The 24908-nt window shown below is 43.3% G+C and overlaps 1 protein-coding gene across 5 annotated transcripts in view; it reads left to right on the top strand.

Annotated features, from left to right (window-relative positions):
- Positions 1 to 24908, top strand: part of EYA3 (EYA transcriptional coactivator and phosphatase 3) — a 44754-nt gene that overhangs the window by 5051 nt on the left and 14795 nt on the right. The window contains exons 2-8 of one of the 5 annotated variants that reach the window (XM_042885554.1): positions 4009 to 4100; positions 10040 to 10134; positions 12230 to 12273; positions 14105 to 14184; positions 15583 to 15649; positions 16294 to 16436; positions 21084 to 21221. In XM_042885554.1, the coding sequence (XP_042741488.1) occupies positions 10102 to 10134; positions 12230 to 12273; positions 14105 to 14184; positions 15583 to 15649; positions 16294 to 16436; positions 21084 to 21221 (505 nt within the window). In that variant the 5' untranslated portion in view covers positions 4009 to 4100; positions 10040 to 10101. Of the gene's footprint in view, positions 1 to 4008; positions 4101 to 10039; positions 10135 to 12229; positions 12274 to 13575; positions 13892 to 14101; positions 14185 to 15582; positions 15650 to 16293; positions 16437 to 21083; positions 21222 to 24908 lie in introns of those variants that run through there. The other 4 variants (XM_042885553.1, XM_042885557.1, XM_042885556.1 and 1 more) reach the window with 4 other exon arrangements.

Below are 24908 nucleotides of genomic sequence, written 5' to 3'. Positions count from 1 at the left end.
AGATCTGAAGGAAAGTGTATTCACAGTAATGAAGACGTCTTCATGATCTTGTTTGTTTCTTCATGGAGTCAAGCAACATACCAAAAGGTTAAAGGACCTGTTTCACATGATGCCTGAAGCAGTGAAGGTAGCTTTCATTTATGCTAGGGCTTGCAGCTGACTCTTGTTCAACTTTTTGTCCACCAGGATCTCCAGTTCCTTTTCTGCTTATCTGTGACCTTCCAGTTGGATCCCAGCCCTGCTGCTTGGGGTTACTGCATCCCTGGTTCAGCACACTGTACTTGTCTGTGCTGAATGTTGCAGGGTTTCTGCCAGCCCACACTTGGCAGCATGTCACAGTTCTTGCAGTTTGGGCTTTTCAGGCATTTGAGCTTCAGCTTGTTGTCATCCACAGACAGGGTGAAATAGCATTCTGTCCCATAACCTTGCTCATGATCAAAATGCTCACGTTGCTTCATGTAACTGCTCTTGTAGGTTGCTTTAACCAGCAGTTAGATTGTAGACCCTAATTGCTGTACTGTGAACTTGACAGTCCAGAGAGTTTTTTATCCATCTGTTCATAGTTTTACCTCCCTGTTTGTTTGCAGGGTGACTTTGCATTACTAAAATCAAGTTACAGAATATTTACAGCTTTCTTCTTCCACAGAGTCAATCTGCCTCTCATCAGGAATGGCACTCAGGTTGGTCAGGAAGCATTTGCTTTTGGTGAACCCGTTCTGTCTATTCCCAGCCACTTTCTTGCACTTCACGTTGTGGGAATGGTCTCCATCTAGATTTGCTCTGCAGTCCTCTGACCCATTAAGGCAACTCTGAGTGGCCTGTATTTCCCTTATTGCTTGTTTTGAAGGCAACGTTTGCTCTTTCTCAGTCATCAGTGATCCCCTTGTATTGATGTGACCTTTCAAAAGTTGAGAGCACCCTTAACCCCTGCCATGACATTGGCCACCTCCTCCTTCCATTTGTTTGGTCTTATGGACACGTATAGATGCAGGCTTTTTTATGGCATGCTCTAACCTAATATTTTTGTACCATTGATCTTGTCAGGGAGCAGCAGGGACATGTTAACCCCTGGGAAAGGAGTGCTGAGTGTGACAGCAAGGCAGACAGCAAGGGTACCTCCCTCAACACCCAAGTGGTGAGTGGGACAAGCTGGATGAAGGCGAGAGGTCTGCAGAGCGGTCCACAGAAGGGCAGAATTGAGGTCAGGCTGAGAAATCACATCAGTCTCAGGCTCAGGTTTGGAAACAGCAGCCACGGCCAAGCAGCAGCCTGTGCCAGGTGGCCCTGTGCTGACAGCTCTGCTTTGTGGCTGCCTGGGACATCGGGTTGTGGGTTGGTGACAGGTGCCTGTCTAGGCACAGCCCACAGCTCAGCTGCACTGGTGCTCAGATGGGCACCCAAGGTACGAGCCTTGGCTCACATTCACTCCCTAAGTGGGAAGCAACGACCTTCACTGCAGCCTCCAGCAGAGCTTCCTGAGAGAACTGGCTCCAGGGTCACCAGCTGTGCTGTCTGTACAGATGCTCTCCTCCTCCAGCCCTGCCACTGAGCACAAGGACTTGGAAGACCTGAGAGCAGGCCTTGACAGTAAAGCCTGAAGTAAGAAAGACATTGAGTGTCTCAGCTTTACCTGTGGCCTTCACTGCTCCATCACCAGCCCTGCTCAGCAGCTAACACAGAGCTGTGGGTGCCCCATCCCTGGAGGTGCCTGGAGCCATGGATGGGCCCTGGGCAGCCCAACCTAGTGGGGGGCACCCGGCCCACAGCAGGGGTTAGGGCTGGGTGGGCTCTGAGTTCACCTCCAACCCAAACATTCTGTGCTTCATGGGAAACAGGAAACACATCAGTGTTGGAGATAGAGGACAAGGCAGGGCTGTCTCCTCCATGGTCCTTTGAGCTGTGCCTCTGCCAGCAGCACGGATACCATGGGAGGGAATGGTATAATGAGTGTGCTGAATTAGAAACAGTGTCAGTTGCTGAGCATTGAACACAGTCGTTTAAACTTTTTCCTGAGTAAAAAATCTCAAATATCCAGTACTTCATTCTTTCCTTAATGATTTTTTTTTTTTGAGCAGGTTACTCCAGCAACTGTTGTTGCTAAGAGACAAATAGCTACAGATGTCCTCAGGACTGATTGCATGGTGATAAATGCCATGGGCTTCTCTTGAGAGCAGCTCGGCAGAGAAGGACCTGGGGGTCCTGATGGATGAGAGACTGAATATGAGCCAGCAGTGCACTCTGGCAGCTCGAAAGGCAAATGGGATCCTGGGCTCCATCAGGAGAGGGGTGGCCAGCAGGGACAGGGAGGTGATTGTCCCTCTCTACTCGGCTCTTGTGAGGCCCCATCTGGAGTACTGTGTCCAGGTGTGGAGCCCTCAGTACAAGAAAGACATTGAGATTTTGGAAAGGGTCCAGAGGAGGGCGACTAAGATGATCAGGGGGCTGGAGCACCTCCCCTATGAGGACAGGCTGAGGGAGTTGGGCTTGTTCAGCCTGGAGAAGAGAAGGCTGCGGGGTGACCTCATTGCAGCCTATCAATACCTGAAGGGAACCTACACCCAGGAGGGGAGTAAACTCTTCAAAAGGGCTGATAACAGCAGGACTAGGGGAAATGGATCCAAGTTGAAGGAGGGAAGATTTAGGTTGGATGTTAGGGGGAAGTTCTTTACTAGGAGAGTGGTTAGGCCCTGGAACGGGCTGCCCAGGGAGGTTGTGGATGCCCCGTCCTTGGACGTGTTTAAGGCCAGGTTGGACGGGGTCCTGGGCAACCTGATCTGAATGTGTATGTTTGGTGGCCCTGCTAGGCAGGGGGGTTGGAACTACATGATCCTTGGGGTCCCTTCCAACCCGGGTGATTCTGTGATTCTGTGTGATTCTGTGATTGCAAAATAATGAGAAATATGTAAATTCACTGCAGTGCCACCTTTTAAGTACAGTTATGGTGACAGCTGAGTTTCTCTCTGTCAGAACTGTAGCTTGGTTTCCTGGCAGTGTGATGGTGGCTGTGTTAGTGAAATTTCTCAGTGAAAATAAGGTTTACAGCTGCATAACATCAATAATTCCTTTTTTTCCACAGTTGATACAATGCTGGGTTCTTTTTCTGAGTGATTTAAAACTTCAATCTCTTGTGGGTAAATGTTCAGGAAATTTCCAAACCTATTTTAATGAGTTGAAAGTAGTGTCTGGAAATGGGAGACAATACGCTCTATTGTTTGAAAGTTTGTTTTTAAAACAAGCTCTTCAGTCAAACATCATTTTTGATGCCTTTTTTTTTTTTTTTCTTCAGAGCTGCAGCTCCTGAAGTTTGCAACCTAGTGATCAGTTTCCTAAACCACAAAATTATGTGCGAGCTGTTTTAGAAGAGCAGCCTGTTCAGTCGTGGTGAATTCTTATGAAAAGAGGAGTGAATTGGCTTTGTTACTTTCCTTTTGTGTGTTTAAGGCATTGTGCTGTGCTTTGTAAGGAAAAGCTGGTGCACAACACTTCAGCTGGGTGAGCTGTGTGTTACATCCATCTAGAAGTAATCATTGCCCTGTGTCTGGGTTTCTGGGCTCATTGGGAGCTGTTTTGCTCAAAGATGAAGCTGTTATTTCCAGATTTTCTTTTTGTGGGGAAAAAAAGAACAAACCAACACAGTGCATTTCTCCATTTAAAAATTTCCCTGTTGGGTTTCAAAATCGAATTGAAGAGAGTTGTGTAAGAGCAGGGCAGGCAGGCTGTGTGCATGGCACTGCAGACAGCCTTAACATCAGTAATGCTATGGGGATTTGAGATAAAGGACATGAAAGTTCCTGCTAGTGAAGTGAGCAGTGCTTAGGCTAAATATGTATTACAGCATTGAATTCCTCCATCTTTATATACCACGCTGTCCTCCCCCACCCCTCACTTTTAGATTATGAAATTTTGATCAAATGTGAACCTGAAGTCCTCCAGGACTGTGTTTACATGCTTGTCGTGGCCACTCTCACAGATGAGACACGTAATCTGCCTTCCCTATAACTTTTGCAGGTTTTTATTCCGAGTCTTCCCCAGTTAATAAAGACGGAGAGAGAGATTGAGCGTAGAGAGCAGCAAGCAATCCAGCAGATCTCACAGCAAAGGTTTGTTCTCTGGTGTTTGTCACAATATTTGGGCAGCCCGTGTTGTGTGTGTGTGTGGGGGGGGGGGGGGGGGGGTGGAGATGGAGGAAAAGCAAAGAACAGTCAAGCAGAAATCTCTGCCATGAGATTTGCTGAGCTGTTAGAGATAAGAGATCTGCAGGCTGCTGTGTGGCACCATTTTCATTCATCAGCTCTGCTCCATTTTTTCAAAAGGCTGCTCCCTGCTGTGGCAAAAATAAAAAAATAATAAAAAAAAAGGATGTACTGGAGAACTGTACTTAAAACTTAACAGACCAAAGCTTGATGTATTGTGAACTGCCTTGCAGGTGGATTCTGGGGAGAGTTTTAGTTCTGGAGAGCAAAGTCTGCAGCCTGAGGAGATGGATGCCGGCAGTGTCAGTCAGAAGGAGTTGGAGCTCTCACGTTTTGGAGTTAGAAATCTCACTTCCTTTTCCCTCTTACTGCATCTGTGTTTTCCAGACTGTCCAACACCAAATGCTCAGCCTTAGTGTGTCACATCTGGCTGTGGTGTTACCCTCTGGTTGTGGTGCTCAGGGATGTGATTTAGCGGTGGGTTGTTAGGGTAGTATGGTTAGGTTGAGTTTGGACTTGATGATCTTGAAGGTCTTTTCCAACCTGAGCAATTCTGTGATTTGTGAATTAACTTGAGAACATCGTGTGAAGTAGATCATTCATGGTATTATTGGTAGGCGTACTTGTGAAAGCAAATGCTTTGTTTCTTAGTGGGGGAGGAAAGCTGGGCTCCTGCTCCTCGCTGTCTGTCCTTGCATGGCGCTGCAGCTGCACTGTTGTGTTACACACCTTTCCTTCTCAGCCTCTTTGAAGTGTTTTGAATTTGTACTCAGACTCAGCAGACAGACTGTTTTACGGGTCAAGGCGTCTGTTTCCTCATTCTCTTGGTTTGTGTTGTTGTGATGGTACAGTGTTATAAAGCATTTTTATCTTCTTCTTTTCTAAAGGAAGGACAAACAAAGCACAGGATTCTAAATAGTTCAGTTCCTGACTGTTCCCAAAGGAGCCATCTCATTGTACCACCCAACCCAGCAGCCAGCCTGGTGCTGTCATTCCTGTGATCTTTAATCAAGAACAAAACAGGAGATTCTGCACAAGCTGTGATGAGTGCCTGTTCTTCCCATTCTTATGGGAGCTCATAGGAAAAGAGCTGGGTTTGCTGTCCTGGTGCAGGGTGAATGCAAGTTTGGCTATTTGGGACATCAAGTTAAAAGTGTTTTGACAGCTTGACTGATGAAATAGTGTCACAGTTGGGTTTGGGGATGCTGGAATATGAGGAAGGAGAAAATAGTGAAGAAACATTCCTGTGGAACAGGGAAGTTCTGTGCAGGGTCGTGCTCCACTGGAAAAAATAAGAAGCTCAGACTCTTCTGTTGCTTAATTCATAGATTCACTTCTCTTCATTGTAAGCTTCTGGCCTTTGAGTAAATGAGGAATGGAAATAACAGCATAGGTCTCATTGTTAAACATATCACAACAAAGCATTCTGTTTCAATTTCTATGTAATAGTTTTAATTTCATTAGGTCAACTTAGATTTCTTTTTCTAAAGGAAGTAGTGGCTATTTTGAAGTAAAACAAAACCATGTTCAAGCAGCTTTTTTTTCTTTTTAATCAGTATAATTACAGCTTGTTGGTTTTACCACATTATCCTTGACTTTAATTATCTGCAGCTTGAGAGGAGAACTGTTCCTTTATATGAAGCCAAAGCAGATGGCCTTGAAATGAACAAAATTAAAGTAAATAGCAGTCCAGCTAATAGCTGATAGCTTTTGGAAATTACATCCATAATGTCAGGTTGAAAGAATTTGATCAATATAGACTTTGCATTTGGGGATTTTAAAAATAGGATTTATTACAAGAAACTACCTGGACTTTCAGTAGGGATTAGCACTGTGACGTTATGTAGAACAGAAAGCAATGACTAATTTGTGTAATTCTCTAATCCATACCCATGCTTTAATGCCTTGTTTTGAAATTTATGTAATGTGTTTCAATAAATTGAGCATGCAAAATGACCTGATGTGCAAAATGCCTCTCCTAGCTATTGCACATCGCTGGTGTGCTGGGCAAGTGGGGATTTAGCTGGCTTGGCTATTCAGCAAATCCAATTTAAATTGAAAACTGTTGTTTAATTCACATATTACAGGTAAATAATGAAAAGCATCCTACATAGGAAGGAAGTGTATGTTTCCAGCTTTTTGGCAGTCTTGACTTCTTCATTTTTCAGGATGTTTCTTTCACTGTGCTGATGTGTTAACTCATGGCACACCTGGTTGAGTTTTGTCGAAGCCTTTTCATTCATAACCCCAGTGCCCCATGGAAGGATTCTGACCATCAGAACCAGCAGCTGGACACGAGCAGCAGTGTGCTTGCAGCATGGAAGGACAGCTGTGTGCTGGGCTGCATGAAAAAGGGGCGGCCAGCAGGGAGAGGGAGGTGATCGTCCCCCTCTGCTCGGCTCTTGTGAGGCCCCATCTGCAGTGCTGTGTCCAGGCCTGGGGTCTCCTGCACAGGAAGGACATGGAGCTCTTTGAGTGGGTCCAGAAGAGGCACTGAGATGAGCAGAGGGCTGGAGCTGCTCTGCTGTGAGGAAAGGTTGAGGGAACTGGGCTTGTTTAGCTTGGAGAAGAGAAGGCTGTGGGGAGACCTTGTGACCTTCCAATATTTGAAAGGAGCGTATAAACAGGAGGGGGAACAGCTATTTACGAGGGTGGACAGTGATAGGACAAGGGGGAAAGGTTTTAAACCGAGACAGGGGAGGTTTAGGTTGGATATTAGGAGGAAGTTTTTCCCCCAGAGGGTGGTGATACACTGGAACAGGCTGCCCAAGGAGTCTGTGGATCCCCATCCCTGCAGGCATTCAAGGCCAGGCTGGATGTGGCTGTGGGCAGCCTGGGCTGCTGGTTGACGACTGTGCACATAGCAGGGGGTTGAAATTAGATGAACGTTGTGGTCCTTTTCAACCCAGACCATTTTATAAGTCAATGAACTTCCCAGACCTCCCTCTCCCAAAAAGTATAATCAAAATATAGACAGGAAAAGTGACCAAACCCCGCTGCTCCCAAAACTGTTGATCTCCAGTTTCTTTTCTGAAGATAGCAAGCAGTTGGGAAGCTGTGGTTTTGCAGTGGGAAGGAGAGGAGGACTGATGGCAGTTGGTGTTTCTTGCATGGTGATGATGTGGTCACCTCTGGTCATGGCACAACTGCCACAAGATGGGTACCAAAGCTATTGCGGATCTGCTTTGGTATCTCTTCTGTTGTGGTTGCCTATGGTTTAAAAATGTTTGATAATAGAAACCGTGTGGTAAGCTTATCTAAAGCACAGGCTGCCTTGAGTTTTATGTAAGTTAAAAATCTAATGCTGAAGTTTGGGATAATGGAAAAAAAAATACAAAAAACAACTACCAAAAAACAGCTGTTGGCCTTGAACTTTTAATAATCAGCTGTTTGCCAAGGCAGATAATCCACCAGGTTTAAGCTGAGCAGGTGCAAGATGGTGGGGTTGCTTTTTTGGAAAGCCAAGTACTGCACCCAGGTTGGAGGCTGGCAGTGCTCAGTGTTGCTGTGTCCATAGCAGGCTGCTGGGGATGAGAAGGATTCAGCCCTGCCGGCTGCCAGGTGCAGCTGTAGCTGGCAGCTGTTCTGCTCTGCCTCCCTGCAGTGTGAGCCAAGCATGGAGTGGGGCTTTTTCCTTCCTGCCCCCCCCCCCCGTGTCCCTAGGTGCTCGTGGAGGCGGTGGTGGATGAGCTGAGGGCACAGCAGCTCTCTGCACCCATGTGAGGTAGGTGATCCGGGCTGAAAGGCCACTGAGTCACACAAGTGCCATGGCTGAGTGTGCGTCCCTGGTTTTGGCAATGTGAAAAATAAGTAAAACAGTAAACGAAGCCATAATGTTACAGTGACTGTTAATGGGAAAGGACATCCTGTGTTCCCACTTCTGTTCACTTGCCTGTTTTTTTGTGTTTTGTTGTTTTTTTTTCTATAGTACAAGATCAAATCCAGCCTGTGGCAGCCAGGCACAAAGGAAGGGCATCATGCGAGCAAGAGTGGGTTGCTGGAGATAAGGGAGGAGCAGGAGCTTTTCCTTCCTCAGCAGCTCCAGCTGAAACTGTGGCGTAGGAAACCTTTACTGAAGTACAGCCCTGTCGCTCCTAGCAAGTCCAGGTGTGCTGCTTAAGCACATCTCTGTCATCCAGAAGTGCACTCTGCTTCTTCTGGTTGTTCTGCCTGCTTCTCTGCGAAAACACTGGGAGATCCTCTGCCCCACCTGCTGTTTCTGGAGCTATAGATTCTCTAGAAGACAGTGTGGCAGTGATTCTTTTTCCATACTGTAGAGTTCAGTTTTGGGGTTTTATAAGAAAGTATGCAATGAAACTGTAAAATCAAAGGACAGGGGACAGGACCAGACTCATGTGATACCAAATTCAAACATCATTGCTGTTGGCATTTGTATTCCACACTTGGAGTTATAACTTTTGAATGCCACAGCCTCTCTTGTATCTTGAGTTTCCTGTATTATCTCTATTAAAAAGAAATAAAGTAGAAGGAAATGGGTTTTTGTATTTCAAGTAGTTAATGGTTAAAACTGATTTTCACTGAGGGTGAAAATTGGAATGGTGACAGTATCCCTTTGTTTTGCATACTTTCTTGTAAGTAAGGTGTTGTAAGGTGTTGTTGGAGAAGATATGGAGTTACTGAAATGCTTTGGTGCAAATTCAGTCATTTCCCACTTAAGGCAGTGAAGATAATTATAAGTAACCCTTAATTATGGGAGATGGCCTTGGAAAATACTCAAACCCTCAGTGCAGTTTTACCTGGCATTTAAGATCTTTTACCTTTCCTTTTGTAAGGGAAAAGAAATGCATTGTGTTTCCATGGATAATAGGGATTTATTAACAGCCTTCCGTGTTCCCACCGAGGTACATGGCAACGTTTCTGTGGCTCTGGAGGCAGGAATAGATTGTAACTCAGCAGAGGAATTGCAGGTGCTGTTGCTGTATTTGATTATTTCTTCCGAACCACTGAGGGTTTTTCTGCTTTTCCTCTAACTGCTGTAACCCATGCAGGACTTGCTGTGTGTGCCATAACACACATAATGCCCATGGAGGGACAGCTGTGCTGGGTGGGCTCTGGGGAGATGGGATCCCAGAAGACAAAATGTGGTCAGCTGGTCAGTGAGCTGGTCTGGCAGAGCTGGGGAGGATGCATGCCTCCATCTGTTGTCCAGCAAGTAGCAAAAAGTTGATAAAATGATGACAGCAACCTGCAAAATTGTATTTTCTTGGATATAAAACCTTGCTTACAGCAACTTTTTGGTGCAGTACATAGGAACTCTGTGCTAAATGTGACTGGGTTACTGTCTGTTACTTTTTGGAACCACATGCTCATCAAACGCATCTTTTTTGAGGGATGCAGTTGGAATAATGAGCTTTCTTTGTGAAGCTGACAATAAGCAGTGCTGTGTGTAAATACATTTAGGTGTACGCTCTTGTCCTGATTTTCTTTTTTTTTTTTGGTGTGTGTGTGTTCGTTATATAAATGTTCTAAATTAAAACAGGTTAGATTGAATCACTCTGTTTACTGACCTAGTAGACCAGTCTCGATCATTTAAAGTGTCTTTAAGCACGTGTCTCATTGACACGTTAGCTTCTGTGGTCAGTATGGTACAAGCAAGTGATGTAGAAATGTGCCACGTGATGAAAAATGTCTGTAAGTTGAAGCTTAAAGCTAAATCCCTTGTTTATGAAATCTTTCCGTATATGAATTTTGTCTCTTAGTTGGGAGATGGCAACACGAGTTTAGAAGGCTTGTGGGTGGAATATATAACAATTATCATTCTCTGATAGCCTAAATGATAAGTCCCCCCAAAAGTACATAAAGCTATGGACACCTTTTCTTGACAGGCTTTGAAGACTGCCGAGGAGGACACGATTTGAATCATTCAAGCATTAAAATAATAATACCCATGGAAGAGCCACAAGATTTACCCGAGCAACCAGTAAGTACATTTAAATCATACTGAAGATGAGCATGTAAAAACAATCAGTGATCTCACAAATTCAGTATGCAGTTATTTTATTTAATAATGGACAGTAAGGCTGTCTGTTAGTAAAACAGTAATAAAAGGAATGTGTGCCTAAACTCTGTAGTGTTTCTATGTAAAATTATCTGTTTTGCTGAAAAGCCAGACCATTTATAATCCTAGAAGAAATTCAAAATCACTGTTTTAATGACAGAATCCACGTGCTGGCTGTTACCACGTAAATAGTCTGTAATACTTCTTGTGCTTAAGGTCTTGGAAAGGTTCCACGACCCTCAGCGTGCCATTGTATCTACTGCTGGAGAACAGTATTTAAAGTCCTTAATTGAACAGGGCATTGACAGAGGGAGGTATATCTTAAGATAGGAATTGCTATCTGGAGTTATTAGATATTTGCAACGCTGTCCACATTAAAAAATGCTGATTTTATAACATCTGATAAGTTGTGTTTGGGATGGTGATTACTGTGGTATGATGTGAAGGTAAATTATTAAAGTTACACTGCTTGACACAGCATGCAAATTATTCTGAGTGTCTGTGCACAAAACGTGAGGCTAATCAGCAGCAACTTACAATTTGAAGTCTAAATGTCTGCAGGATTTAAACTTAAATTAAAAAAGGAAATATCTGTTATTACGTCTTTACATAACCAAAATTGTCTTTATAAACCTTTATTATTTGGAGTATAAGAGATGGAGCACAGCTTGCTTTTGGCACGTGAGAGCATTACCCTTAAGCAGACACTTTGTCTGCTGAAGGTTTTCTTGCTAATTTCAGGTAGGTACCTTTTGCTGCTCAGGCATTCTGAGACAGAATTTAAGACTGTACTGATCACAGCTGTATGATGTGGTATCATCTTTTCAGCTTTGAAACCCAGAGTTGATACTGCACAAACTTGCTTTCTTTCTCAAATGATTTTTCTTTTCCCAATAATGGTCCTGAGTCTGGAAGGGAGCCTGTAGGGAAGTCATCAGACTTGGAGTTAAATGCAATTTACTCCCTCCATTTAGTGCACATACTGCTGCAGGGATGCTAAACAGGCGAGCCTTTTGTCCTTGCTTTTGGATGTTTTTTCCCCTTCCAGATCTCAGTTTAAAATGGAAAAGTATGTGTAAGACTCAGTGTGTTGACACAGACATGGGAATTACGAGAGCAAAGGAAAGTTTGGAGAAAAGTGACCAAAAAGTGACCTTTTGTATGACAAAAAAGTTTTAAAAGTGCTATTATTTAGCTTTTAGAAGTGATCTCTTGTAGTAATCTCTCATTTGATGCAATACTTAATTTAATCCTAATTGCCAGAAAATGACAGAAGTCTTTTTGTAAGGGCTGGTGAGCTTGTATTACATGCATTGCAGACACCCACAGAGTTGATTTCTGTTTGGAATGAGTTCTCATATGGGGCAAATGATGGGGAGAACCCAGAGGTGGGAAGGGCCCCAGGGAGACCCAGCATTGCCAAAAGGACAGAGGACAAATGGCTGTCAGGTGTTTGGACTGTAGGTTTTTCCCAACTCAAATTACCACAGGGATGGCAGTTAAACTCCACATTCCTGACTGGTGTACAGTCCTCTCTTCACAGCATTGCTGCAGGCAACAATGCTGCCATTGCTTTGGTCGTGTTTGCTTCAGCAGCTCATCATCTGCTTGGTTGCTGGGTGTGCTTTTCACTCAGAAATTTGTCTGTGAATGAGTCTGAGTGTGGAATTCTGTCACAGAGCAACTGCTGCCATGACAGCATGAAGAAAATGGTGCTTCTGCTTTGATCCTGACTATAAAAGTACAACTGCGCTTCTGACCTGAGGCTCAGAAGCTGTTTTCCACCCTTTCCCCTTTCTTTCCTTTCCCCTTTCAAACATTTTTTCTAATTGAGACTTGTTTTGAGTTGAAGAGCCCATGGTTACACTGGTTAGCTGTGCAGTTCAATGCCAGGCTTTCTTTTCAGCACTCGTGCAAACTCTATAGTAACCACTGGTGATGTGCTGCTGGAGGTGTGTGTGGATTCTGCCAAGGACAGCTCTTTTAGTTGTGCCTCTGAACATTTCTGTCTTTGCAGGTGAAAAAAGCCAAGATGCAGGAATCCCGAGAGCAAAGCTTAAGGTATGTCACTTTGAATTTTATCTTAGGAGCAATTACTGCTGCTCTCATGTCATTATAAGCTCCCGTTTTAGCAGCCTGTGTATTGCTGTATTTGTCAGAGAGATGGGGCAAATAGAACCCAGATTTGTGTTGGCTATAAAAAAAATAAATTAAGCAACCCTTTGGTATTAAGCCATTATAAAAAGTAGAGTTTTGATTACATCATCAAGCATCATCTTTTTCCTCAGAATCTTATGAGGCTGTCACGTTCTGCACGTAACGTGCATTCTGATGAGACTCAGAATATTTTAGTAATCTCTCTGCTATGATTCTCAGATAAACTGTGCAGGTGACTGTTTTGAGAAGTAGAGAGCTCTCAGTCTGATAGCTGCTTTTGTTTAAAGCTGCTGTGTTGTACTAGTTGTGCTCAGTAGAGGCTGTCTGATGTGTGTTTGGTTTAGGAGCTAATCACTGCGATTTCATGTAGAGAGGATGTCTGTATTTGGATTTATTCTTGTCTTGTGAGTAACAGCAAAAACTAAATAAAGATTTCTTTTTGGATCCTCTGACATCTCAGTGTGGGTGAGGAGTAAGCACAGTGTGCCATTCATGCATTCATGTAATGGAAGCCCTGAATTACATTAGTAGTTACATGATTATTAAACAAAGAATAATGAAGGGAATGCTTTGACAAGAAGCAGTGAGCAGTGTGAAACTCACCACCTGAATGTTAGAAACTGCTGGAAGCTGCATTTCCAGCCAGCGTAAGGTGAGAGGAGCCCAGCCTAGGGGTGCCTCTGCTCTCGTAGGTGGTAAGTGATGGAGAACAAGAGTGCTTGGGATGAATTTGTACCAAAGCACAGTTGTGTGCGTTGAGGAGTAACACTGAGAAAGCTAGAAGAAACAAGGGCTGATAGAGTATAACCAGGAATTTTATCTGCTGTCACATTTTCCACAACAAGTGGTAAGTAGAAGTAGCTGTACAGCTCTCAGCCTATTTGCAAGCTGTACGGAATTTGACAGCCACAGGTTAACTGTGTCACGGAATCACAGGACTTTTATCCCACAAGAAGTGCAGTAGATGAATGCTCTGAGTCTTTACTGAAATGTGAGGTTTTTTAATTGCAAAACTCAAAATGTTCTAATGAAGTCTGTTCACCTACTAGCACTGAAAAAAGGTTTTCACAGAGTCTGGTTATGAATGTTTTCAGAGGGGAGAAAAACCAGTTCATGCATTTTGAGCAAACTTCATTCCTTTTCCCCAGCCATAGGAAGGAAAACGACATGCATGAGACTAAATCAACAGCACTCACTGCTCAGCTCTTCCATCCCCACACTCTGCCCAGCACTGCCTTGCTGGCCCCAGGGTTTCACCTGAAAGCCACCTGCAAGGAGCAGGGCAGGTGGAGGTCACATCCCTGGGGTGGGTGAATGAAGCAAAAGCACCCCCACAATTTTTTCTGCTCATTCAGCAAATTAAACCTCCATGGAAGAGCCTGGTGGGTGTCTGAGGTACTGCAGAGAAGCAGGAGGCCATGTCCAGGTGGGAGGAAAGAAATTTGTGCTTCACACTGCAGATGGCAGTGCCAAGCTGCTAGGTCTGCTGCTGGGCTGCAGCTTCATATGAAGAGATGAGCTGGTGAGTTAACATGCTGAATGGCTGTTTCATGTATGATCAGAGCTGCAGATCTCTCTCTTAGGTTCTCTGTGTGACATATTAAAGTGTGCAGAGCTAGTTTTTGTTAAAAGTCAGTTTCTCTCAGTGCAGAAGGCTGAAGTGGGGGTTAAGATAACAAAGGATGTTAATGCAGAGGTTCACAGTGCTGATATTTAGGTTTGTTTGTTCTAGCAGTCATGTGAGCAACACCGAAGTCAGCGATCAGAAACCTGAATCTTCAAGCCTTGGTTCAAACCTTTCCATGTCAACTGAGAGTAAGTATCTTTCGGAATCCGTCTGCTCTCCTCATTTCTGCTGCTGATCTCATCACTTTTGTGTTTCATCATTGAAGTGCAGACTTCATCCCCTCTTTAAAATTTGTCCATGCTATCATTTGTAAGGCGAAGGTTTGCTGTGGTGCTTACAAAGCATTAATGCCTGCATGTGTGATGGTAAGCAAACACCATTTCCTATCTACTTTTCCATTACTGTCCCCAAACTTGCAGTTGGTTACTGCTGTGTCTTACATGTCTGTTATTTTCCTTTGGGGAAGGGTTGAATTAATAATGATGCCAGTTAGAAAGATTTCAGTTTTATCATCATCTCTACACAGCTGGTTGGGTCTTTTCTAATAATACACTGTATGTTTAATTTTAGACTGAACTATATATAATGTTTGCAGAAATTACTTACAAAGTACTTTGGGAGGGAACTGAGGCAGAAAATTAAAAATATTGCATAGTAAGAGAGAGGTGGAATCTGTTCTCACTGGAAAAGCAGGGCTGGAGGTTATTATGGAAGTAAGAGTCCTGTGCAGAATATTTCTGACTGTCTACAGTTACTTATAACTGTAAATCAGTTCAACCTGATTAAAAATATATACCATACAACTTCCCATTGCTAACTGATTGCATATCTGCTATTTTAATCAGTGTGCTGCAATGCAGTTGAAGAAGTTACCAGGAATTTTAGCCTGCAAATCTGCTGCCTATCTGGCTAAGCAAATTGCAAATTATATAAGTTACGTGGATCCATAAGCAGCACAGCTGTGTTTGCTAAGAATTTGTCTATGGTGCTTGTGGGTCAGAACTGTTAAACTCATGTACTCTGCAGACTTACTGTCAGACTTATTGTTTAGCTTGGAGATCACTGCACCATAGTATTTTATGAGCTGACGTGCCACAAGGGCCTGTATGGTGCCAGGTTCTGTGCTGGAGGCCCTACATATTCTCACTTTCCTGGTCTGATGGACAGCTCAGTGTTTATCAGGTCTGCTCATCTGAATTCTGGATGCTGCAGTGGCTGCTGGGTTAAGTCGTACCAACTCAAGCACCCCAGTGCTGTATTGTTACCTATCTCATGAGGTATCTGAGATGAGTTTGAACTCAGGTTGTGCAGCCTGAGTGACTCTCTCTTATCCGTTCTAGGGTGTGATTGCTGTGGATTTATTCAAACAGAAAAATGGAAGCATTGCATTATATGCAGTGAATTGGCAAGAACGTTTTTGATGTGGTTTAATGCTGTGGGTTTTGAGAATTTACTTTAAGACAGATATCCAAGGCACTAAAAAACCTTCTTGTGTTGGTGAAAATCATGTGAGTGTGCAGGTAATTAACTGACGTTAGTTGTTGGTTTGGGAAATCTGTGTAATCATATAAACTTTCTTTTTCCAGTTATGACATGCACTGACTATATCCCAAGGTCATCAAATGATTATACCTCACAGATGTATTCTGCAAAGTAAGTTGAACAACTGTTACAAAATTCAGTAGCTCCTTTCTGAAGTAATCTTTCCATATCATTATGTATTTCTTTAATTACTCTGACCACACTCCCCTATCTGCTATGCAGCAGGCACTCACTGCTGTGCACACTGAGCTTAATGGAAGTCATCCTTCAGCTTCAGTGGCCATTATCTAATGATTCCAAGGATAAATAGACCTCTTCAATTAATTAACAATGGAGTGATCTTGTTGAATAGCATTTGAGAGATAAACAAGCGTATAAAAGGAGTGTAAGATGTTACCAATCACTGTATTTGAGCATCATAAAATGTTTTCTCATTGCATGGTACAGGAGGCCTAAATCTCCTGTGTTTGTTTTTGTATAGTCTGTTCCATTAGTTCTGACACCACTGTATTCTGCTAGCTTTAGGATTTGCTGCTGTAAGGCACCATAGGTGAAACTAACTGCTCATGCCTGTTGGAACATGGAGTTCCTTTGGCCCCGCTCCCCCTGCCCTCGCAGTTCCAGTAATTGAGGATTGTTTCTTCTTTCTAAAGCAATTTAATAATGCGTCTTCTGGCTTGGGAGGCTGAAAACTGCATATGTGAAAAGTTATGTTGGTTTGTTTGTGTGTAATTTTTCTTCCCTCTTTTAATCAGGCCATATGCACATATCCTTTCTGTACCTGTATCCGAAACAATGAGCCCTTACCCTGGTCAGACTCAGTACCAAGCACTACAGCAATCTCAGCCCTACACCATCTACCCCCAGACCACCCAAACCTATGGACTACCTCCTTTTGGTAAGAAATACATTTGCAAAGATTTCTCAGTGCCTGCAGTTACTTTCTTACGTCTCTTTAAAAAGCAAATAGGAAGATAAACCAGGTGTGTTGGAGAGAAGCACATAGAGGAGAGCACAACCCAGCTTAAATTGTAGATCTGTGTGAAGCGATGGAAAGGTGTATGTCAGTGGCAATAACTGTGGTTTAGTATGAGCCATCTCTAGATGAAACTTCATCTTGTAAGACCTTTTTTGTTTTTTATTTAACAAAATTGCTTTTCTGGACAGTAATTTGAATGTAGCCATGCAGCTTGCTGAATGCTTCTTAGTTTAGGGCCATCATTTTCTCCAGTTACGGTATGGCTCTGTTTGTGCAGATCACAGAAGGCCCCATACTAGAGCATCTTTTCTTGAATATATTTTTCTTTTCCTTTTTGTTGGCTAAGATTAAGACTTCTGTTACCTCACGTTTCACCAAATGCAGATTTCATGCAAAAATGTCACCGAGTTTTCTCAGCCTGTGAGTTTGCTTAAGCTGCTCTGATAGTTGAGCTCTCTATTAGCCATGGCAGCTTTTGTAAAAGCTTGCAGGGGAAGAGTCCTGTTGTAACTGAAAATCCAAAGCTTGATGACAAGGTTTGAGCTGTTCACCATGTGCTTCCTTGGTACGTATGGTAGCACAGGCGGTTTTGCCCCTCAGTGCCTGCTTTATTGTGAGAGAGGACAGCACATCACCTTCTATGCAGGTAACACAGTGGATTGTCAGGTATGAGATAGCCATGAAATGTTTGTCTTGGGGATTTGTAGTCATGTTTCCTAGCTAAATTAACAGAGCCTCGTGCCAAATTGTCTTCAGTGCTAAAATCTTAGGGTATCAGACTGTAAAAGGATGAGTTTTCCTTCGTTGGAGAACTAAATGCCTTTGTGTCCTAAGCAGGTATGGCTGGTTAGGCACTGACAGAGCAATTAATTTTACATATAACAGAACCATATATATATATATATATATATATATATATATTACAAAGCAATTAATTTGTTGTGTTATTTTTGGAAGATGATGTGGAAAAACAGATGCAACTGGTCTCATTCTTATTAGACATAAGTTACATTACTATGTGATTTAGCACAAATTGTTACCTTTTCAAGTGTGGTCAACATGTAAAACTGATGCATGCACCTTTTTTCCTCCTTTTCTTTCTCATTTTATTATCAGAAAGGTGTTTTTTCTGTTTGTGCTTGAGGGCATCCTTAGGAATAGAATGATGGGACCGCAAGGGTTTACTTGCACAATATCTCCCAAATCAAATTTGTGCTGTATTAATACATTATTCTAACTGCTTGAATGCCATCAGAAAGAAACTTTGCAGGGTGTAACCTGCAGGGTAGCTAGGGCAGGTGGTCTGCTATGTTTCTAAACCCTCCTTGTCTTGTTTGTGCCATGGTAGTGTTGGGTGGTGCCAGATGCTCTGCTGCTGACAGCGTGCCTGACCCAGCCCATAGCAGGCATTGGAAAGCACGTTTCATTCCTGCTGCCTGCACCCCACTTTCAGTCTCTTTAGTGCATCTAAACAGTGGCTGGTAGTTTCATTTCCTTCCCCAGGTTGGTGTTTATTGGTGGTTTGCTTTGGGCAGTGCACTGTGGCTGCTTTGAAGGTTCGTTTGAAGGCATTTGGCAGTGGTTGTTGGTTTCCAGTGGGAAATACTGGAAACGCTCATTTGAAGTTTTAGGTCAAGATGTTTTATAAGGGTATTTTAGACTCTGAGTTATTAGAGTTATTATATTTTTAGACTCTGAGTTTTTAGAGTTTTGTATTTTGTATTTTAGGGTTTTTCATTTGGGTTCTGTGATGTTTTGTTGGTGGTGGATGTTGGTTACTGTGACTTTTTTTGTTACCTTTTTTTTTTCTGTAATTAGGTGTTTAACTGTTAATTTCTACTGTTGCATTCAGAGTATCTTCTGGAGACCTAGGCAAGAGATAAGCATTTTCTGTTGACTTCATAGCAACTTTCGTCCATTAAACTTCTTCTGAAATGCAATCAATTCACTTACTGAAATGTTTTGGTAAGGATTTTGTGGACTATTATTAAGTACCTGAATTTTTAGTCTAAATTCAAGTCTTACAGAAGTGCTAGAAGGCACATTTCCAGTAATGGAATCATACTGGAATAGTACCTGTGTCATCATACTGGGAAGATGGACGGACCGTGTGGATGGTGCAGGACTAACCATGTGCAGTGCTAAGGAAAGTCTAATTATGTTTCTACTCCCAGTATTTGACAATGTGAGAACTTGACTGGATTGACTAGATTGATTAGATATTTTACCAGCAAACCCAAGGTTTGCATCTCTTCTTATTGTGGGTTTTATTCTATGCCAAAAAGAAGACATCATGGATTAGGAGCAAAGCAGAAGTGTTTTATGTATGAAATTCAAGCCAGCTGTCAAACACTCGGTTCAGGGTGCTGCTTTCAGAGAAGAGATGGCCTATGTATATAAATATGAACATATATAAAATATAGGATGCCTATTTGACTCTTTTCCTTGTGCTGTAATATTTTTTCTGACACTTAGTGCACTGTTATGTATAGAACATAGTTGTGAAAACCAATATTAAAACAGGAGTGATGACATACAAGCCTTGTGGCTTTTAGTTGGGTTAGAAGCACTGTAGATGTGATGGTTTACATGGACTCGAGCAGAACATACAGGTGGTGATCTGTCCTGTGGGGCCTTTCTGTCTCCATACACGTGTTCTGTGACATTCCTCTGCCTCGGCTGCAGTGCTGCCATCTGATGTGGGGGGGTTTTGTGCTCCCTTATGCTCCGTGTCATCCTGGAAGCTGTGCTGCTGCAGAACAGCAGGGAAGGACGTGCATCACCAGGGCCAGGTGTGCCTCGCTGAGCAAGGCAGCCGTGGAAGGCTGGGGTTGGAAGATGCCTGAGCTAGCTGCTGCACCTACAGCCAACCCTGTGGGCACCTCTGACACTTTTATCTGATCTGGCTTTACACTCCTTGTGTGATAATTGTCCTGCAGCGTTCCAGTGTTGTTTGTGTTTCACTATCACAGTGGGTGGGCACGTTGGTATGCTCTGTGACTGTCTGATTTTGGTGTTCTCTGCTGCTTTCCACTGATCTTGCACTGTAAGGAACTGTTGGTTACTGTCTTCTCCAAAAGCTACTTAAAAATACCACACCTTTTGCTCTCCTTAGATCTGTTTCCCATATATTTGCCCTGCAGTTTCTGCAGTATGTCTGCAATCTTCCTTAAATAATTCTTTCACTATTATTTGCTAATTATCATGGCTTTCAAGATTTAAAACCATAATGAACAGGAATCAAAACCCTGAAAGACCATACAGATGAGTGACTTCATATGACTCACAGGTGCCTGTTTAATTTTTTTTACACCCCTCCCAAGGTTGAATAGGTTTTGAGATGGAAGGTCATCTTTCTGCTGGCCCTGAACATTGTTTCTAGCTCCAGGTGGCCTTTGTCCCTCAGCTTTGTGCATTCCTTCTTCTTTCTAAGTAGATCTTCCCAACTAATTCCTGCTTTTTTACTGCAGGTCAGAAAGAAGTGCCTTTAACTAGGTATTGATTAACCCCAGCTGGTTAGATTTCTTGCACTGGGGATTGCAGCAACTTTAACTGCTGGCTGTATTATGTACTCTGAGTTGATAATTTGAGTCATAAATGTGATTAAATGATGGTTCTCAGCACCCTTCTGTCAGTCATGCTGTTAAAAGACTGAATGTAATTCTCTTCTACCCCTTCTTGAAAATGGAGTATCTCATTTCAAAGGGAGTTTTTCCTGCTTCCCATAAGCAGATCTTTGTCCAGGAGGGTGGAAGAGCTGTAGCCTCTTCAATCTTTAGCAGTCAGCTTTTAGACTCCAATACTTACAATTGCAAGAAACAAAGGAAATAAATGAAATTTGAGTTCAGAAACAGCTTTTACGAAAACAAACCTGGGGAGCCCAGAAGAATCAGACCTTGGTGAGTTCCTGAGGTCAGGCACTGTTGTCATTGCTGCCAGCATAGCAGAATGGACCTTAATGTAGCACCTGAACTGAAACCACAGTGCCTGTGTGTGCCTCATGCATAGGAATTAAAAATGACACTGCTGCATGTCCTTTGGTCAGTATTGCCATGAATGGGCATGAGTGATTCTAGAATGACAGAAAGAGGAAACTCTGTGGTCTTTTTTTCCTTTGAGCTCTATTTTTCCTCATGTTCAGCCTATGAAAAGGACTGACTTTTAGCTTGTTTTTAAGTATTTGACCCCAAACTTAGTAAAGGAGTACAGATGTTGACATCAGTAAATTCCAACCCCAGCTTTGCTCCATGCTGGCTGCTCCGGGATCAGCAGTTCCTTCCTACCTACGTGGCAGTGAGCCTTACTGTTACACTAATGGATTTTTATTTGATAGCTTTGGAGGTTGGTCTTGTTGGTGTTTTTAATTTTCTTTTTTCAGCAAGTTTTGTCAGCAGCCCTAATCCATGTGCTGCTTGACAATCAGGACTTTTTATTGCAGAAAGTAAACATTTTCATGTGTGATTTGTTCCTTGCTTTTGTCACAAGCAAAAGTCTTACTCTGAGGTAGCAGCGTGCTGTTTGGTCCCAGCATGTTTATTTATAACTGGTCCAATTTATCTGATTTAGGTGCACTGTGGCCAGGTATGAAACCTGAAAGTGGTTTAATTCAGACTCCATCTACAAGTCAGCACAGTGTTCTTACCTGCACTACAGGGTTAACCACAAGCCAGCCCAGCCCAGCACGTTATTCTTATTCCGTTGAAGGTAACTTGGCATGGTTTTTATCTGCATCTCTCTCCACCTGATTGAGTACCACAAATAGAGAGGCTTGCACGTTTGTTCTTGGTTTGTGCATGCTTCTTTATGCTTTGTCTCTTTTCTATTTGTGTGTGCTTGTTTGGTTTTGTATTTGCTGTGTACCTCTGTATGCACCAGGCTGGCTTGTTGGTGCCATGCTGATGGACTTCACAGGGTGAAGAGCAAATGGAATGGGGAAAGGAGTCTAAATGTTGTGTTCTTTTGCATGTGTTTACTGGGAATGTTCTTGCAGCTCTTTGTTGGTAGATTTTAGCTTGAAGTCACTAAATATACTGGCGGAGACTGGATTTTGTTGTTGTTATGTCTGGAAGTAGAGGGCTCATGTACGATACACACACACACAGCTTACACCCCCCCCACAGATACATTGCTTGTGTTGCTGTGTCAGGCCTCCAGCTTGGTAGATCTGCTAGGAAGTGAATTTGTAATTACAGAACTGGCCTACAGATAACTCCCAGTGCCAGAAGTGTCATATCTAAGAAACCACGTGCTGAATTTCACCAGCTTCCAAAGCAGTTTTTAGATGTAGATAGGCTATATAGCTGAGTAATGATATTCTGTTGCTTGTGGCAAATACATGCAAATAGCTATTTGTTTTAGACTTGAATTTTTGCCACTTGTGCATGGATGATGAATTATGAAAATTCCTCTCTGTGATGTTTAGAAAGCAGTTCAAGGATTCTTAATCTTTGTGACGTCAGGTGTGTAATTCTGAGACTTCAGGGATCTTTGGTTCATCCTCCTGCTTGAGGAACAGCTGGCACGGAATTCAGAGCAGGTTGCTCAGGGCTTTTGGGTTTCTCCATTTGGATTTCACAGATTTCCAAAATATGGTGATGAAATCTCCTCGAGTGACTATCTTGATGGTGAAATTATTACCTCTGGCAGGTCAGGGCATCTCTCCCTTTATGTTGTGACCATTTCTCTTCTCCTGCTGTACACCTGCATAAAGAACCTGACTTTCCTCTTGGTAACTTATTTTCTATGTGGCAGGCTGATATCAGACCCCACTGAAACCATCTCTGCAGCACCAACAGCCTTGCCTGAGGATGATTTCCCAGAAGTAGAGAGATTTGTTCCTTCAGTTTATCCCCCCAGTGAAGGTGATGTTATTCCTTTTCCATATAACACTGTTCTGGCTCTGGAGGAGCTTAATGAACGTGCAGACTGTGGGCTACCAACAGAGAATGAAATGATCAGTTCTGCAAAGTTTGGGTCAACAGTGAAGCAAAACAGCACGGTAACATCAAGAAACTAAAGAGTGGGTATAGGAGAAGCCATATAATGCAAAGAATAATATTGTAGCTTACAGATGCAGCTAACAAGCTCTGCTAGGCTTAAAGGTTCCCCTAACATAGATCTTAATGAATACAGTATGAATTTGGTTCCGTTTATCTGACTTTATGGGGCTTCAAGCTTGACTCTGCTGTACAGCCTTCTCTTGCAGGGTGTGTGCTTCAGCTCCCTCACCATTTTGGTGACTCTGTGCCAGACCTGCTCAAGTTTATCAACATTTGTCATCTGTTTGAGGCCCCAAACTGAATGTCGCATCCAGATGTGGTGTAATGAGTAGAGGAGAGTAGTTAAGTAATAAAGAGGTTTTAGCATGGATTTTGCAAATAGAAAAGACATATGGAATGTTGTGGTACTTGCTCAATCTTGACTCATTGCAACAGTAGATAGCCCAGTGTAATGCTTATTCTTAACAGACTTCAAATTTGTGGTTTAAGATTAGAAATACAAGATGACACCAAGTTGAGTGGTGCAGTTGATAAGAAAAAAGAAAGGATGTCATCCAGAGGGACCTGACCAAGCTTGAAAGGTGGATCTTTGTAAACCTAATGAGGTTCAACAAGGTCAAGTGCAAGGTGCTGCACTTGGGTCTGGGCAATCCCAGATGTAAGTACTGACTGGTAGAAGAGCTCATTGAGAGCAGCCCTTAGGAGAAGGACTTGAGGGTTCTGGTGGGAAACAGCTGGACATGAGCCAGCAGTGTGTGCTTGCAGCCTGGAAGGTCAACAGTACCCTGAGCTGAGTCAGCAGAGGGGTGGCAGCAGGCAGGGAGGATTTACCCTCTGCTCTGCCCTCATGAGGCCCCATCTGGCTGGAATGCTGCATCCAGGTCTGGAGCCTCCTGCACAAGAAAGATGTGGATCTGTTGGAGAGGGTCTGGAGGAGAGCATAAGGACACTCAGAGGGCAGGAGCTACTCTGCTATGGAGAAAGGCTGAGGAAGCTGGGGATGTTCAGCCTGGAGAAGAGGGGGCTCTTGAAAAGAGCTTCTGAATAGGAGGGGAGTGACTTTTTACATGGTCTAATAGTGATAGGACAAGCCGGAATGGTTTTCAACTAAAAGAGGGGGGATTTAGGTTAAATATCAGGGCTGTGAGATGCTGACACTGTTGCCCAGATGGGTGCTTCATCCCTGGAGGTGCTCAGGGCCATGGATGGGTCCTGGGGAGCCTGATCTAGAGCTTGATCTGGCTGTTGGCAGCCAGCCCACAGCAGGATTTGGGGCTGCATCATCTTTGATGTCCCTTCTGACCCAAGCCAGTCTGATTCTATGAAATACGACCATCCTTTAAATACAGCTCTCCTTTGGGCAGAATAAATTGTAATGTTTTATAGCATTGGTCTTAATCACAAAGAGGAGTTTGTCAAAAACAGTTCTGCATGAGGTGACCCTGAATAAGTTTGCCAGCTGATGTACCACAGAAAACAGGTAGGGAATAAATGAAGCAGCAGGGAGCCCTGGTCAGGGTGTTGAAATACTTGAGCTGTTCTCCTGTAAGGATGTGACATAGCAGCCTCATGTTATGTAACATGGAGAATTTCTCTTCAGTCGGCTCTTTAGAATTATGTAAAAACACCCGATCTGTGCTGGAGAGCAGGAGCTGAAGTTGATTTGCTGGTAGGCTTTTAATTGTTTCTCTCCAAACAAGGCAGTAGGGTGATACACTGCTGTATGGTGCTGCTGGCCCAGCAGAAACGTTTTGCGGTGCGTGACCAGTATGGTGTAGCCTGCAGACTAACTCTTAATTGGGTTTACATGATATTTAAACCCTGGTGATGTGTCAGGTGCATTTAGTGGCTAAGAATGTTGCTTTTGGTAGCAACTGTGCAAGCTGTGGTAGTGGTGGCAGTGGCAGAGGCTCCATGAAGTGCTGGAAGTGACGCGGCTCCTGCTTGCCCAGCCTCTTCTTCCCATGTGAGCAAAGCAGCCAAGTGAAATGTAAAATGCATTAATCACCATTTCCCTTCCCAGCAAGTGGGGGAGAAAAAGAGAAGAGAGAAGAGAAAGAGACGTGGCAGCTTCAAGGCACAGGTGCTCGCAGGTCTGTGAAAACTGAGGTTGTGAAATGGTCATGAATAGTTCTTGTGGCACAGCCGTGTCAAACATCTTTGTGTGGTTTTGGCCCATGTGCAGGTAAAGGGGCAGACCCACAGTGCAGAATAAAGGGTGTGATCAGGGCAGTGAGAGCTGTTTGTAAAGAACTGATCTGTTGTTTTGTATAGATAAGGGATAATTCAAGAAGGAATCTTGGAATGAGACCAGAGTTTATAAGGTAAACAACAAAGTTGATTGTGGGGAGGCTGTGTTTTAGCAGTCACAGCTCTTGGAAGCTCTTTTCTG

Source organism: Lagopus leucura, unplaced genomic scaffold (assembly GCF_019238085.1).
Source record: "Lagopus leucura isolate 7727_CA_CO unplaced genomic scaffold, USGS_WTPT01 Super-Scaffold_100051, whole genome shotgun sequence".
Taxonomy (NCBI): domain Eukaryota; kingdom Metazoa; phylum Chordata; class Aves; order Galliformes; family Phasianidae; genus Lagopus; species Lagopus leucura.
Note: the sequence above shows the minus strand (reverse complement) of the source record. Positions and strands in the feature narration are given on the sequence as shown.